General features: G+C 43.8%; 1 protein-coding gene across 1 annotated transcript; it reads right to left on the bottom strand.

The window, feature by feature from the left end:
- Positions 1-5,467: 5,467 nt before the first annotated feature.
- Positions 5,468-12,945, bottom strand: TMEM212 (transmembrane protein 212). The gene is given in 4 exon segments (XM_074878228.1): positions 5,468-5,508; positions 7,175-7,537; positions 12,746-12,854; positions 12,856-12,945. Coding segments are annotated over 4 exon segments (603 nt in total).
- Positions 12,946-13,258: the final 313 nt, after the last annotated feature.

Here is a 13,258-nt window from a genome sequence, read left to right as displayed (position 1 = left end):
ATTTGCAGTCAAGTCGGATGTTAAAGCAGGAAGCACTTTGTCAATAATAAATCAGGTGTCCTGAGGAGGAAAAGGTTGACAGGGGCTTCAATGATGTTTTCCCTGTTATTAGTACCTGCACGGTAGGATTAATGTCTGATGTTTTCTGAAGCGAGTCAAACATAAAAGCTTGAACTGGGATGGAAATGTCAGGGTTTGCTTGGCAGCAAGTGCTGCAGCCGAGCAGGCAGTGTGGTGTGGTGGTGAAACGCCCGCACGTCCCCCCGGCAGAACCAGACATGCTCTGGGCCGGGGAATGTGAACTCGTATAACCTCCCTGTGCACAAAGAAGCACAATTGCACTTCACATGCTTCAAAATATGTCCCTTAACTGCTAGTTTGAGCCCACGTTTCCAAGCCTTCAGTAAAATCTGTAAGCACTGCATATTCGGTAACCACAGGTTCCTTAGTGCTTTTCCTGTATAAGGATTATTTGGCTTTGTGTATTTACATGATGTATTATCAGAATTAAACCCCTCCATCTGTGTGAGGAGCACATGGTCTCAGGTCAGTCTTCTGCACTGAACATGTGTCACGGCAGTCGGATCCAGTCCTTCCCTTCACAAACCTTTGCACTGTTATCACCCTTCCTGCTCTACCATTTACAGCTGCACAGTAGCTGGGATATTTTAGTAGGGTGCTTGGTCTTTGCTCTGGTCATAGCAAGAGTTGACAGCACTTTGTTTTGCTTTGCTGGTTGCTACCAGCACTGGAGCTGCTTGGGTGATGGCAAGGTGTCCATGAAAAACCATCTAAAGCAAACACCACCCAGAGAGACAAGGACAGCCTGTGCAAAGCTGGTGTGCTGCTGCTGATCATTTCCTTCTGACTTGATAAACAGAGGATTTTATTGTCTAGAATGACACATCTAGTGCAAAAGGTTTTTTTAAAATGAGGAAAAAAAACCCCGTGTCTCAGTGCTGTAGCACTATTTGTCCTGCTAAGAAGGCATCATATTTTTGAAGAGCTGGAAAAGTGTGGCAGACGGGTAGTGTCACCTGAAGCTGCTGTACCAGAATATTACATGGCATCTTCATTAGAGCCCCTGCAGTATTAATTACTCAGAAAGCTCATTTGTGACCAATGACAGTTCAATAAGGAAGTGTGCTGAACTGAAATAGGAATTATAACACTTGCAGAGAAAATAGCTTTTGTGTGCTTGCTGCCCACAGGAGCAGAACTGCTGACTAGAAACCAATAGATTAAAAAGGTTATTGGGCAGGAGTGTGCTGATTACCTGCCATAAAGCACTTGGTTCAGCTGAGCAGACCATCACCCACTGTAATTTTGCCTGACTAATGATTATAGGTTTAAGCTTTAATTCTGCCGTCTGCTCTGTGTGCAGATGGACACCTGCACTGGCTGCAGCCAGATGAGAGGAAGAACCCGTGCTCAGGAGTGATTTTGGTTTCTGAAATGCCTCACAAATTCTTCCTTTCTATTTTGGTATAAATGTCTCTAGGTTTTATCAAGTGAATATGATAGTTCAAGATTGTGGTTAACCATGACTGCTGAAACCAGTGTTACTATTTCCAAAATCGAAGTAACATTGATGTTTCCATAAATACTACATAGCATTTCCACACAGGTTAGAAACTAGTTGAATTATGGAAAGTGAAATTGTAACATGGGTTTATATAGGTCATTAGCTATCAGGGTTGCCAGACTTCCCTTGTCTGGAAGAGATAGTATCTTGGCTTGAACCATAGTTATTGTCTCTCTGGGCAAAAAGACCTTAGGAGGTTAGGTTGGCTGAAGCTGCAAGGAACTTTCCTTTCCATTTCTCATTAGGAGCTAGTGGATGAGAAATGTAAGCAGCAGGGTAAAGGATTGAAGGATGATGCTGACTCTGAGCCACAGGTTGAAGAATGGGGAGTAGAGTCAGGGAAAGGACAGTGATGGTTGTGTGGGAGACAGATGGAGGGACTGGATGAATGGAGGTGGTGGGCTGTTTAACAGAAAATGAGACAAAGTCCAGAGCAACTCACAATCAGGAACCACATTTGGAGCGATGCTGGGGGGTTGCAGGAGTCAAGGACACAAGTCCATGATCTCATGCCTGGAAGGTCAGTGCTCAGATCTGTAGAAGCATCAAATGTGGGTCAGTGAGCAGGGATTCAACTTGACTGTGAATGCCAGCCTCACACATAGATAAAGGATTTCTTCTTAAAAGTAAGGCAATGACCCAAATAAGCTTTCTACTTTGCTTTTGTAAATTAAGGTGTTTTCTGCAGTATAAATGTGATCCAGTGTCTGAGCAGGCAGTGGAAAGACTAAAGCTTCATTGCTTTTAGTGATGTACTGGCATCCACAGTTTTGCAGCACAGTTGTGTTTCAGATCCCATCCAACTTGTAATGAATCCTGATTATCATAATACTAGTTATTATAGCACTTGTGTCAGGCTGAGTTCAACAGCATCATCTGTGTGTCTTCTGTTAGGTATGTGCTGAAGTATTTTGTTGAGCTAGGACCTTTATATCTTTATGTTTTTTAGGTCAAGCATCTCAGTTAAGTGTCTTACCATTACCTTCTACTTCTACCTTTGCATACATGCATGATACAAGTTTGATACTCAGCAAAATGGATACCACTTGTAGTCAAATTTAATTGTAGTGAAATCAAGGCACTGCTCAGGCTTGATAGCAAAACAACCTTTTCTGGTTCTTAAGGGCTGCTGAGAACCCTTTACAACAGGGTGAGATAAGACCCTGTGTGCAGCCTCTTACCTTCAGTGGTGGGAGAGGATTAATCCATCTATTTTGCATCAAATTCAGCTGGAAGGATGTGTAGGATCAAGAGAGGTTTTGCTGCTGAAGAACATGCTGGAGGCAGATACCAAAGCTTCTATCTAGAGTCTGTATCAGCTACTACCACTTTGATTTGAAAATTTTCTCTTGTCAAGGGCAGATTCTTTAAATTTATGCTCTGTAGTAGGTGCTGTCTCGTGCAGGTGTTAACGCTGACATTAGGCTTGAAGATTTCCTTTGTTGCTCAGCAATACATGTTCTGCCATATCTTTCTGACGCAACCATTAAATTAACAGCTTCCTTAAAGTGTGCTGGAGGTTAACAGGATGTCAATGCATAAAACAAATTTTCTTAAAGTCAGCATAGAGCCTTTGTTATCCCTATTAGTCACAGTGCCAAAAACAGAAAGGTGTTTCTGCTCACAGGGGATCCCATCCCCAAACCAGTGTAATTGGTCAACACCCCTCCACTGATTCCTGTGGCTTTGGGGTCAGCCCTTGCATGGAAGAGTTTGACCCTCCTGGGTAATGTAGAAATTTTATTTGGAAAAGCTTTGTGTACAGCTAATTCATGTTTTTTTTTCTGGTGTTTATAGTTATTGAGCAGATTAATACTGGTAAATATTAAATAGGGTCATCTGGAAAGGGATAAGTACCCTAGCTTTTGCCAACAAACCACTTAAGCACATGCTTAGAGATAAGCACAGATATTAAGGTAAATGGAGCTGCTTGTAGGCTTGGTGTTGAGCATATGTTTGAGGTTTCTGGATTTGGAGAAACTCATTGCTTAAAATCATAATCTTTTTTCCTTAATGAACAGAAATTAGATTCTAGTATGAGAATTAATTTTCATTAAACAAAAAATTAAACTACTAAAAGGTAAAAAAAGCCAGGATGGAAAAGGAAATTATCTGATTTGAATGTCATAAAATGGAAAGAACATAATTTCAAGAAACATTCCAAAATTTTTCCCATCTTCCAATCTTCTTTAAAATTTATTCAGGCCCCCAGACTGCCTGGCAGGGTCGATTCTGTGCCTTGGGGAACAGATTTCCATGCTTGATGTCTCCAGGATCACTGGTGAGTGTCATGCTTGGGTCTGGCCAGCCCAGGGGAGGATTGTGCTGGAGTAGAAGGCAGGAAGGGCTCTCCCCTTGCTGAACTGACTGGAATAAGCTAAAAACAGGGTTAAAACTTCTTCACACAAATCCTCAGAGCAATGTCATTCATTAGGAAGCAAAGATCTGCATGTAGTGAGCAGTTATTGTGTGTGCACTTCAAAAAAATCTTAGTTGGAGTTTAAAATATCCAAATTTAGCATTACAGACCTGCTTTGGATGCTACAAAACAATATTTGGAGAGAATCTCACATTAAAGCATATCTGACCTTCTCCTGCCAGGAGTACTGCAGGAGTGTGTAAAAGCTGATATAAGAGATCTCCTGGGTTAGTGTATATGTCTCTGTCCTGAAGAGGAAGATAAATAAAATGGTAAGAAATACTCTGAATCCTGCTTGTTCCATGAAACACCATTGAAAATTTGCTGCTGTGCTGAAGTGTATCAGCATCAAAACAGAGGGAAGATTTTTCCAGAGGAGTCCAGCACAAACTGAGAATTCCCACTAAGCTCAGTGGGAAACTATATAATCCTGGCCCTTTGTTTGGCAAGTGTATGACTTTTTTCATAGGGTGGAGTGTCCCCAGCTGGGGTGGGGGGGCAGGGGGGGGGAATGGGCGGTGCATGCTGGCATTTCCCTGTCAACCAAAACTGGCGTAAAGAGAGGGAAAATAAATTATCAGATCTTGGATGCAAATTCTTTTTAACATTAAAAATGGATAAGCTGTGCTCTTGAGGAAGGCAGAGGAGGGAAGGGAAGCTGGGGAAGGGCTGACCCTGCAGTGGGTCGAGAAGCACTCCCGTTAAGAGCTATCTGCAGCATCAGGCTTTTAACCAACTCATTAAAAGCTTGATTTGCGCTGTGCCTGGTGAAGGAGTGCCTCCTGTTTACCTACCCATGGTGATGGAGGAAAGGGCCTGTCCTGCTCCCACATGCAAATGAGGATTTATATGGCTAGAGCTGAAACACTTGGCAAGTGAGTGCATGAAATTTAAGGTTACCTGTAGGCAGCTGTTGCTCACCCTGTGGGTGTTTTATATGGCTATTTAATTGCATGTTGCTCAGTACTAAATGAGTGCGACTTACGTGAATAACCGCAGCAACGCAAATGCTGCTGCCTCTGAAATAAAGGACCTTATTTGAGAAACAAATGTTTAACTAATAATACCATAGGCCCCACATGCTTTTTAAAGTGTACTTTATCTCTGATAAAAAGGAAAGAAATGGTCTAGTTCTTAAAAATAAACCCAAAAGTATTTAAAAGACTTTTTCCCCCTTTTCTATTCTTTTCCCAGGTTGCAAAAATAACATCCAATAATGAAATGAAAACAAGCTGAATAGTTACATTCGGTGGAGGAGGGAAGAGGTAGTCGCAGACAGCTGGAGCATGTCTGGGCCAGTGTCTCAGTTCTTTTCTTTCTGCTAGTTTAGTGCCACTCCAAGAATGCAGACAATGCTGGCTACGACTGTTTCATATTTGATTTCCACACTTAAATCTGCGCTTGTTAAATGAAACCCCATTGTCAGGTTGGCATGCATCCACACTGCCTCCTCAGGTCCTGCTTCAGAGCTTGCTGTCTGTGTTTGGGTGTCCTGCTCGTATCCCTTCAGTGAGGATCAGGTATGCAAAGAGCATTCTGCTGGTTTTGTGCTGCTTGTGGCATTGCAACAAAAGCTTTTGGACTTTTCTTGCAACCGCATCTATGGATAACCCTCATAAATCTTGGTCTGAGGGCAGACAGAAGTGCTGCAGGGAAGGGATGGGGGTTTGGAACTGCCTCAAGAGTGGTGGATCAATTGGGCACTCGGCTGGAGCCAGTCTCTGGGCAAGGTACCGGCTGTGCTGCCTGTGGGAGAAAATGCTTGAGCAAGCAGGGCCTGATTCTGCAAAGGGCTGGTATCCTGCCCTGCTCAGGGAGACGATGCATCTGGGGATGCTTTTGGTGTTGGTGGGGCCCTTTGCATGCTTTTCTGGGCTGGGACCAGACGGTTCAGCAGTTGCAGGGCTTTACTGAAGGGAGACAGGAGAAATGCTGTGTATTGGAAGCAAAGCAGTGACTGTGAATAATAAAGGATCATTTAATATCCTCTGTAAAATACAAGGGAGGGCATGAAAATGATGGATCTTATTAATAAAGTTTAGGGGATTACAAAATCCTTTAGACTGCAGACCCTCTTGGCCTTTCTTCCCCCCCCATAAGCTTGTACCATGGTCTAGAAACCTGCTCGTACATCACTTGTGCAGTGTGACTTATTCAGTAAATGCCTGTAATGCCAAATCAGACAGAGCTCTGCCCAAAGTAGTTTGTAGTTTACTTCAGCACAAGAGGAGGGAGAGGGGATAGGATGGAGCTGTGGTACCATGGGGGGTGATGCTGGAGCAGGAGGAAGCACTGGCTGTGTTTTGATTCTTCAGATGCCCTGGAGGAGTCCACTGCTGGGTGGTTGTCATGGAAACACTGTTATTTTTGGGGATTCAAGACTGGCTCCAAACAAAGGTTAAAGGAAAGAAGAAGAAAAAAAAAAAGCCCATGGGATCAGATGCACAGAAGGCGAGATTTTCCTCAGCACAGCAAAACTTGTGAATGTCTAAGCCAGCAGCGAGTTCCCCAAGGCATATGGGCTGGAGGTGTGTCAGGTCTGGAAATCAATGCTGTGCTTCATGTGGGAGCAGGTCAGGAGCGTGGTGCTTTTGCCCTGGCTCTGCTCTGGGTTACCCAAAGGCCTGCTCCTCCTCCTGCCCTCACCTCTCATCCTCCTGCATTGTCGAGGTGCTGCTGCCTACGGCTCTACCTGGAGCAGAAATGATATGTGCCGGATGGTGGTTATTTTTCACACCTCTCTTGCTGTTCAGGTAACAGATCTATGCCTGCAGTTCTTAACAGCTCTGTGCATTAATGGCAGTGCAATGTTCACAGTTGTAAGGCAAAGCAGAAAGGCAAATCTTCAGGTTCTGCTTTCTGTAATGTCAAAAGCAAATTGTATAATTTCCATTAAATTTTGCTCAGCCTTTAAATTCAAAGGCCCAGGCTATGTATGCTAAAGGTGTGTCCCTTTAGTTGAAACGGCACTGGGATGTAATGGGTATGAAGGGCCAAATTACTGGTTCGTAAAGTGATTTAATGGAATGATGCACATGGCTTCAGGGGCAGTACTGATCCTGATGTGAGTGCATTTGGGATCTGCCTGTCCTTGCACAACCATGCTGCCTTTCTGGCTGCTGTTAATGGCATTACAGGTGGCAATTCACCTTCCCTGCTGTGACCAGCGCTCATGTTTAAATTTCTGAACTGAAGCAGCCTCGCAGAAGTCATCACAAAAACCAAAGATGTGCAGAATATGGCCAAACTCGAGCACAGGTCCAGTATTTGCAGGGTGAGGTTGTACCACTTATAACGAGATAGACCTTTGCAAAGGTTTGGGAAGTCAGTGTAAGGAAAGGGGAAGAGGACTGTGTAACTCAGGTAGTTGGTCACAGCAATCCTAGCAAGCGAGCAGTAGCAGTATGAGCAAAGGAGAAGAGATGCAATGGCAGCAACAAATTGTACTGAGGTGCCCATGATGCTCAATATGCCAAAGGCAAAACTAGCCTCCCACTGAAATGGAGACAAAAGCATTTTATCACTTTTCTGACCTGCTGAGAGAATTTTTAAAAAAACGTTAAAATTGAAGAGCTCGGTATTCTTGTATTTCTTCATTTCCAACTTGGAAAAAAAACCACTGCTTTTTATATTCAATCTCCTTTATTCTGTGTCCAAAAAGGGATGTGATGGTAAGGAAAATTAGTAGCTTGAATGTCATGAACTTATTAAAGAAAAATGTGGATTTTTTTTTTACAGGGAAGACAAAGTCATTGAAACCATATTTTATGAAAAAAATACTAGAAGAATAAATTGGAACAGGTATACTTATGCAGTTGTCATAGCATACAAGTACAGCGGTGGCCTTTAAAATTTAAACTGCATACTTGAATACTAACAAAGTTCCTCATTATAAAGCAGACAATGTGATAGGCACTGGCAGCACTACTGTGATGGTGGGATAGTTAATGTGCACCCTCTGTAAGCCCTGCACAGCACATTTGATCTACAGTATTAGCAAGAAAAGTGCTTTCCCCTTTGAATGCATTGTCCAGATTAACTCTGCTCTGCCTTGCTGCCTCCTGTGTATGACACTGTATAGACTCCTGGACTTGTCACGCTGACTGATGGTACCGTGCACTGTTACCACTTACCCCTGCCCTCAGCAGCTCCACAGGGCAGGATTTTGGTGTGGTTGAGCTCAGCTTTGGGGTAGGTGGGTGAAAAGCTTTGCTGCTGGAGCCGGTGCTGGGTGCTCAGCCCTCAGCGCCTGCTCCCTGGCTCTTGTGTCTCCTTCTTGTCCTGGCACATCCCTGCCCCGGTGGGGTTTGCTGTGGAGCCAGCTCCATCCTTTGTGCCAGCTGAGAGGCTTTTCCATGCTGGGAGAAGCCTTAGAAGAGCTTTTAGGAATAATTTAAATTTCTTTTGATCCAACATTTTTGCAGGTAAAGAACTAGTGCTGTTAGAGCAAGCAACAACTAGCTGCTGTGCTTGAGCCTCTTGGGGAGCGGAACAGGCCCTTCTCTACTAAACATGGAGCAGTTATTCCAGTTTATCCCTGGTCTGCACCCAGAGTAGCTTTAAAAAAGGTTGGATCATGCACAGCAGAGGCAGGACCGGGGCCCTGCTGGTGTGCACTCAAGGCCAGTCGGGAGTGTCCTGGAGGAAAAGCTAAAATTTACCTTTTGTGGACTCAGGCATAGCATCACATCCTTTCTGTGCACAGCGTGGCCACAGATGATATTTACTGTTTGTTGCTAAAAGGCAAATGAGAACTGTTCTGTATATATCTCCTACGTTTACTGTTCTCATGCTCCTGAGCTACCTCTGGGCACTTGGAAGGACATGGCCATCCCCAACAGGGGACACCATCCAAGCCACCATGCTGGCACTGACCACCACTCCACAGCAGCTTTAATCAGGATTCTTGCACTGACAAAGGGGGAGCAGGGAAGAAACCCAGGATGCAACAAATGGGCGTGCCTGAAAGAAACCCCAGGCAGTGCAGAAAGGAAAGTTATTAAGGTTATTTTAACGTCTGCTTCATGCTGCTTTTGTCACTCTGGACAAGGAATGAGCTTGGATTTGGTTATTCTTCTTAAGTGCCGTCAAAGGCACAGCAGACACTTGTGTTATTCACCAGGTCCCATCAGGGCAAGGTACATTTCATCACTGCCCTTATTTCAGAACCAGTTTTGACTGGGGAGAGTATCTGTGTTGATGATGGGGAACTGACATACACAAGCACATTTTCATTCATTTAAATACACCAGCAGTGACTCTGGCTTGCAGTGAGTAATCTTTTTTCCAGTGTAAGCATCTTGGACCCACATGTATCTTTGCTCCTAACTTCAGGCTGCTGAATGGAAAGAAGAGCTGAAGATGTGCTAAAGGCAAGAGTCTGTGTCCGAGAACACAGAAAATAGCACGATCTGGGCTGTAATTTCTGGTGCAACGTAGGAGACTATAGCAACACAGATCCAGAACCTTGAGCAATATTGTCCTGTGGTTTGATTTCCATTCTGGCAGGCTAAATGCAGTAAGGCCCAGGTTTTTCATGGCACTTTCCATTTTTGATTTAGGGAATTTGAAAAATAGTTGTCTTGAGGCTGAGCCTGAAGTTATAATCTTGGCATATCCATACCATAAAATTCCCGTGGATAAAAGCAAAAACATCTGGATTCATGAGTGGATGTTGGCTAAATCCACCAGAAAAAAAAGCCTTCAAGGGATCCTAAAGGGTTCTAGCCAGAATAAATAATACAACAAAATAAGAGTGCTATTAAGCACAATTGTAATACTGAAGCCGAATTATAAGATGAGGGCCAAGCCCTTTTCACAATCTGCTTTTCCAGCTAAGAGCCCTTCAATTTACACTTAACGCACATGTGGCTGATGGAACAAAGAAAAAATTGAAGAAGGATGAAAGCAGTGCAGAGATTATTCAGCCTTGCTGGTTTAGCTCCAGGCACATCGTTTAAATGAGTAGATGATCAGTTTCCAGTTTGTTTTAAATTCTTTGGCAAGAAATTTTATGCTCTATCCCAAAGTTGGATGTGCTTAAAATTTTTTTTTTTAAGGCTCTGCCATTTTGTTTTATTTCTTAAGGCAAGACTCTGGAAGTGCTTTGCAAGAGACACCTGAGTACTGGGCTGGAGGGGCAGCCTGGCTGTGTCACTGAGGGGGGTCACATCCCTCCTCTCAACCCAGGGGGACTCTGGGACTGGGCAACAGTTGCTCCTTTTTCCCTCACCTCTGGGATGCTGAGCCCTGCCTTGCTGAGCCAGATGTTATACCCAAGCTCAGCAGCATCCAAAGTCAAGGGAAGTGGCCAAAACCGCTGTCCCACACACTTGCAGCCTCTTTGGCTGCACCCTGTTGCATCATCTCTGCTCACCTGGTTTAAAGCTAGTGAAAGGAGAAAGGTTTGTATTGCTTGCCCCTTGCATCTCCTCTTGGTGTTTTCAGGATTAAGAGGTGCTGAACAGCACCTCGTCTTGCCACCCAGCCTCTCCTGCATGAGTCTCCTCTGTGTCCCTTGTGCCAGGTCTCCAAAGCTGCCATGAGTACCAGATTGTACAGCGTGTCTTCACCTGCTGTGACAGGGTAAACTACACCCACAGCCAGGTGATTAAAAAGTTGTATGTTGCTGAAAATGTCCTTAGCACACCATCCCTCCCTAACCAATGGAGTCAGCATTTCTCATGACCTGTACTTTGTCCAAGCAGATCTGCCTTACTGACCCTCGCTGACCTTGCACATCGCCCTTCCCGATTCCCGGAAAGCCTCAGGCATTTGCCCGCTCTGTAACCTTCAGCCAACACTGCTTGGAGTGAGTTGCTTCCTTGTGGAATAAAAACTGTATCGGTCAGTCCGTATCCTGTCCTCCTCCTTTGTTGCCCTGTTGTCCATACCACAGCTGACAGGTTGAATAGTTCCTGAAGGAGCTAATCTGTTGGTACCACTCTAGTAGGTCCTTCTCCACGGAGAGACTTTAGGTTGTCCTCCATGGAGACACCTCCTGTGATGTACTGTCAATGCTTGATGCTCTCTGAAGACTGCCACTGGGCTCTGAATGGTGGGGTACTTTAAGTATGACTGGAAATACCAGTGATACACAAATGGCGATGTTTATGCTGCCTTATGTTCCATACAAGGAATAATCCTGTTTATGCTGTAAGGAGTGGGAGTTCGATTGGCCTTAAAATACCCTCAACACATCTAGGAAATCCATAAAAAGGATGCCCTAGTATTTCTTAGGTCATTAATTTCAGCAGATATTGTTATCTAATTTGCTGCCAACATCTATCATTTCTTCCACTGCGTACTGCTCAGCACTCACAGCCCGGGTCTGAACCGAAAGCTGACAGGACCTAATGCAAAAAATTGAGTGCTGCTTTCCGTTAGCATAGCATCTTGACTGTCAAAGGGAAACAAGGAAATGCATCTGCTCATAGATGTTACAAAATATTTGGTTTAGATTAGCTGCTGTCACTGCCGCTGTTCCCGTTTGCAGTAGCATTCTTCTACCCAACTTGAAGGCAATAGGAAGGTCTGCTGCAACTGCAGGGCTCTTGGTTAGGAACAAATAGTTTAAGAAGCTGAGGAATGAGAGATGAAGCAGAGCTAAATTTAGAATCTCAGATAAGAAAATATCTGTATCTTCAGTGCTCTGTGGTTTTATTTTGCTCTACACAAAGCACACCTTGGTTTTGCATGGCTGTTTGCAAATTGTACCGACTCAAAGGCAGCTTGTGGAAAAAGAAGGCTTTGATGTCTTCAGTAAACAAATAGCAGTGTTAAAAGATCTTCAGTTCTTGTTAGCATGCTGCAAACAGCTATGTTTGAAGAAAAATAAACATCCCAAGATTGATGGAAGGTTAGGAAAGCCATGAAGTACTGTAGTCAAATCCTTGGTACGAGGACATCAGAAATGACGGTGCCATGAAAAAGATTATTCTCTCTCCTTTTGGATTAAAAAGAAAAGAACAAAATGGTTCATGGTTTACCAGCCATGTGGTGGGAATACATGGTTATAAAATCCCATGGCTAAATCATTACTATCCAAATCACAAGAATACTAACAAGTCCACTGGAAAACCAAAGGTAGAATTCCCCTGGAGACCTTCCCCTCCAACTGTTGGGGTGCAGGGGAGAAGACTCACCCTTCCTCCAACCCCCATTTTGATTCGACTTCTGCAGCGCTTCACCTACTGCCACAGGGCCATCAGCACCTCTTAACTCTCACAGCAACAAGACCTCAGCCCAGAAAACCTCATCGGCCTTTACACTGTGTAACCAGACTGTTTCAGTGAGGATTTCACCGGCCAGGTGCCTACCTGAGCTTTTATTCTGTAAAACTTGTTGTAGTTGTCTCATTGCATCACTTACAACATCCCTTTGGAAATGCAAAAGCTTAGGAAATGAACCAAAGAAAAGTGATAAACAATGATCTCAATTACACCAGCATAACCCTGGGGATGTTAATTTACATTTAGAGCCCTTTAACAATCCAAATTAGGTTCAGAAGAGAAAGTTTGGGTTTTCACTGTAAATGGAGATTAAAAATCAGCAGGTCATGATAATAATCAATATACTAATATTTACTGCAAATCTAAATCTTACCAAGAGCCTCCAGGGAGCCTCTTGCTTTAGTTTCATGTAATTCCAAGAATTTCTCTGTTTAAAGATAGTTCACAAGAGCTAGGAAATAAATAATTCAGACATAGTTGACTTTTTAAAGTCTCAGTAGCATCACTAACATCTTTCCTTTGATAACACTTTTGTTCTGACTACCAAATCGCCGTTCCAAATGGGACTGGCAAGGCAAACAGTCCATCTGAAGAACCAGGGCTTGTAAGAAAAAACAGGAGAAAAAAGCAAAAATTCAGAAAAAAATGCTTATAATCCCAAAGGTAATAAGTGTCCCTCTGGCAACTTCATACAAGCTCTTCACTTTCATTGTGAGCCTCTCCCTTCTGGGTTTGTAGCTAAAGCCGCGGCAGAGACGGTTCATAATAAACAGAAGCTCCTTAGAGACTGTAGCCATGGCATGTGAGAGCTGTTTACCTGGCACCATGAAGCACTATTCTGTTCATCTTCAGATATTCCTACAGAAACAGAAGGTATTACGGTGTGGTAAATAAGGCTCCTTCACCCCTGGGAATATGGTTTTTTTTTTCCAGACTTGTTGCCCTTCACTTTCAGCTGCAGAAAGCCCATCCTGTGATTTCTGAATTACTCCTTCATCCCCCTTCCCACGAGGACAGACGGCT

This window comes from Strix uralensis, chromosome 9, assembly GCF_047716275.1.
Source record: "Strix uralensis isolate ZFMK-TIS-50842 chromosome 9, bStrUra1, whole genome shotgun sequence".
Classification (NCBI taxonomy): Eukaryota; Metazoa; Chordata; class Aves; order Strigiformes; family Strigidae; genus Strix; species Strix uralensis.
This window is presented reverse-complemented; position numbering and strand designations above follow the sequence as displayed.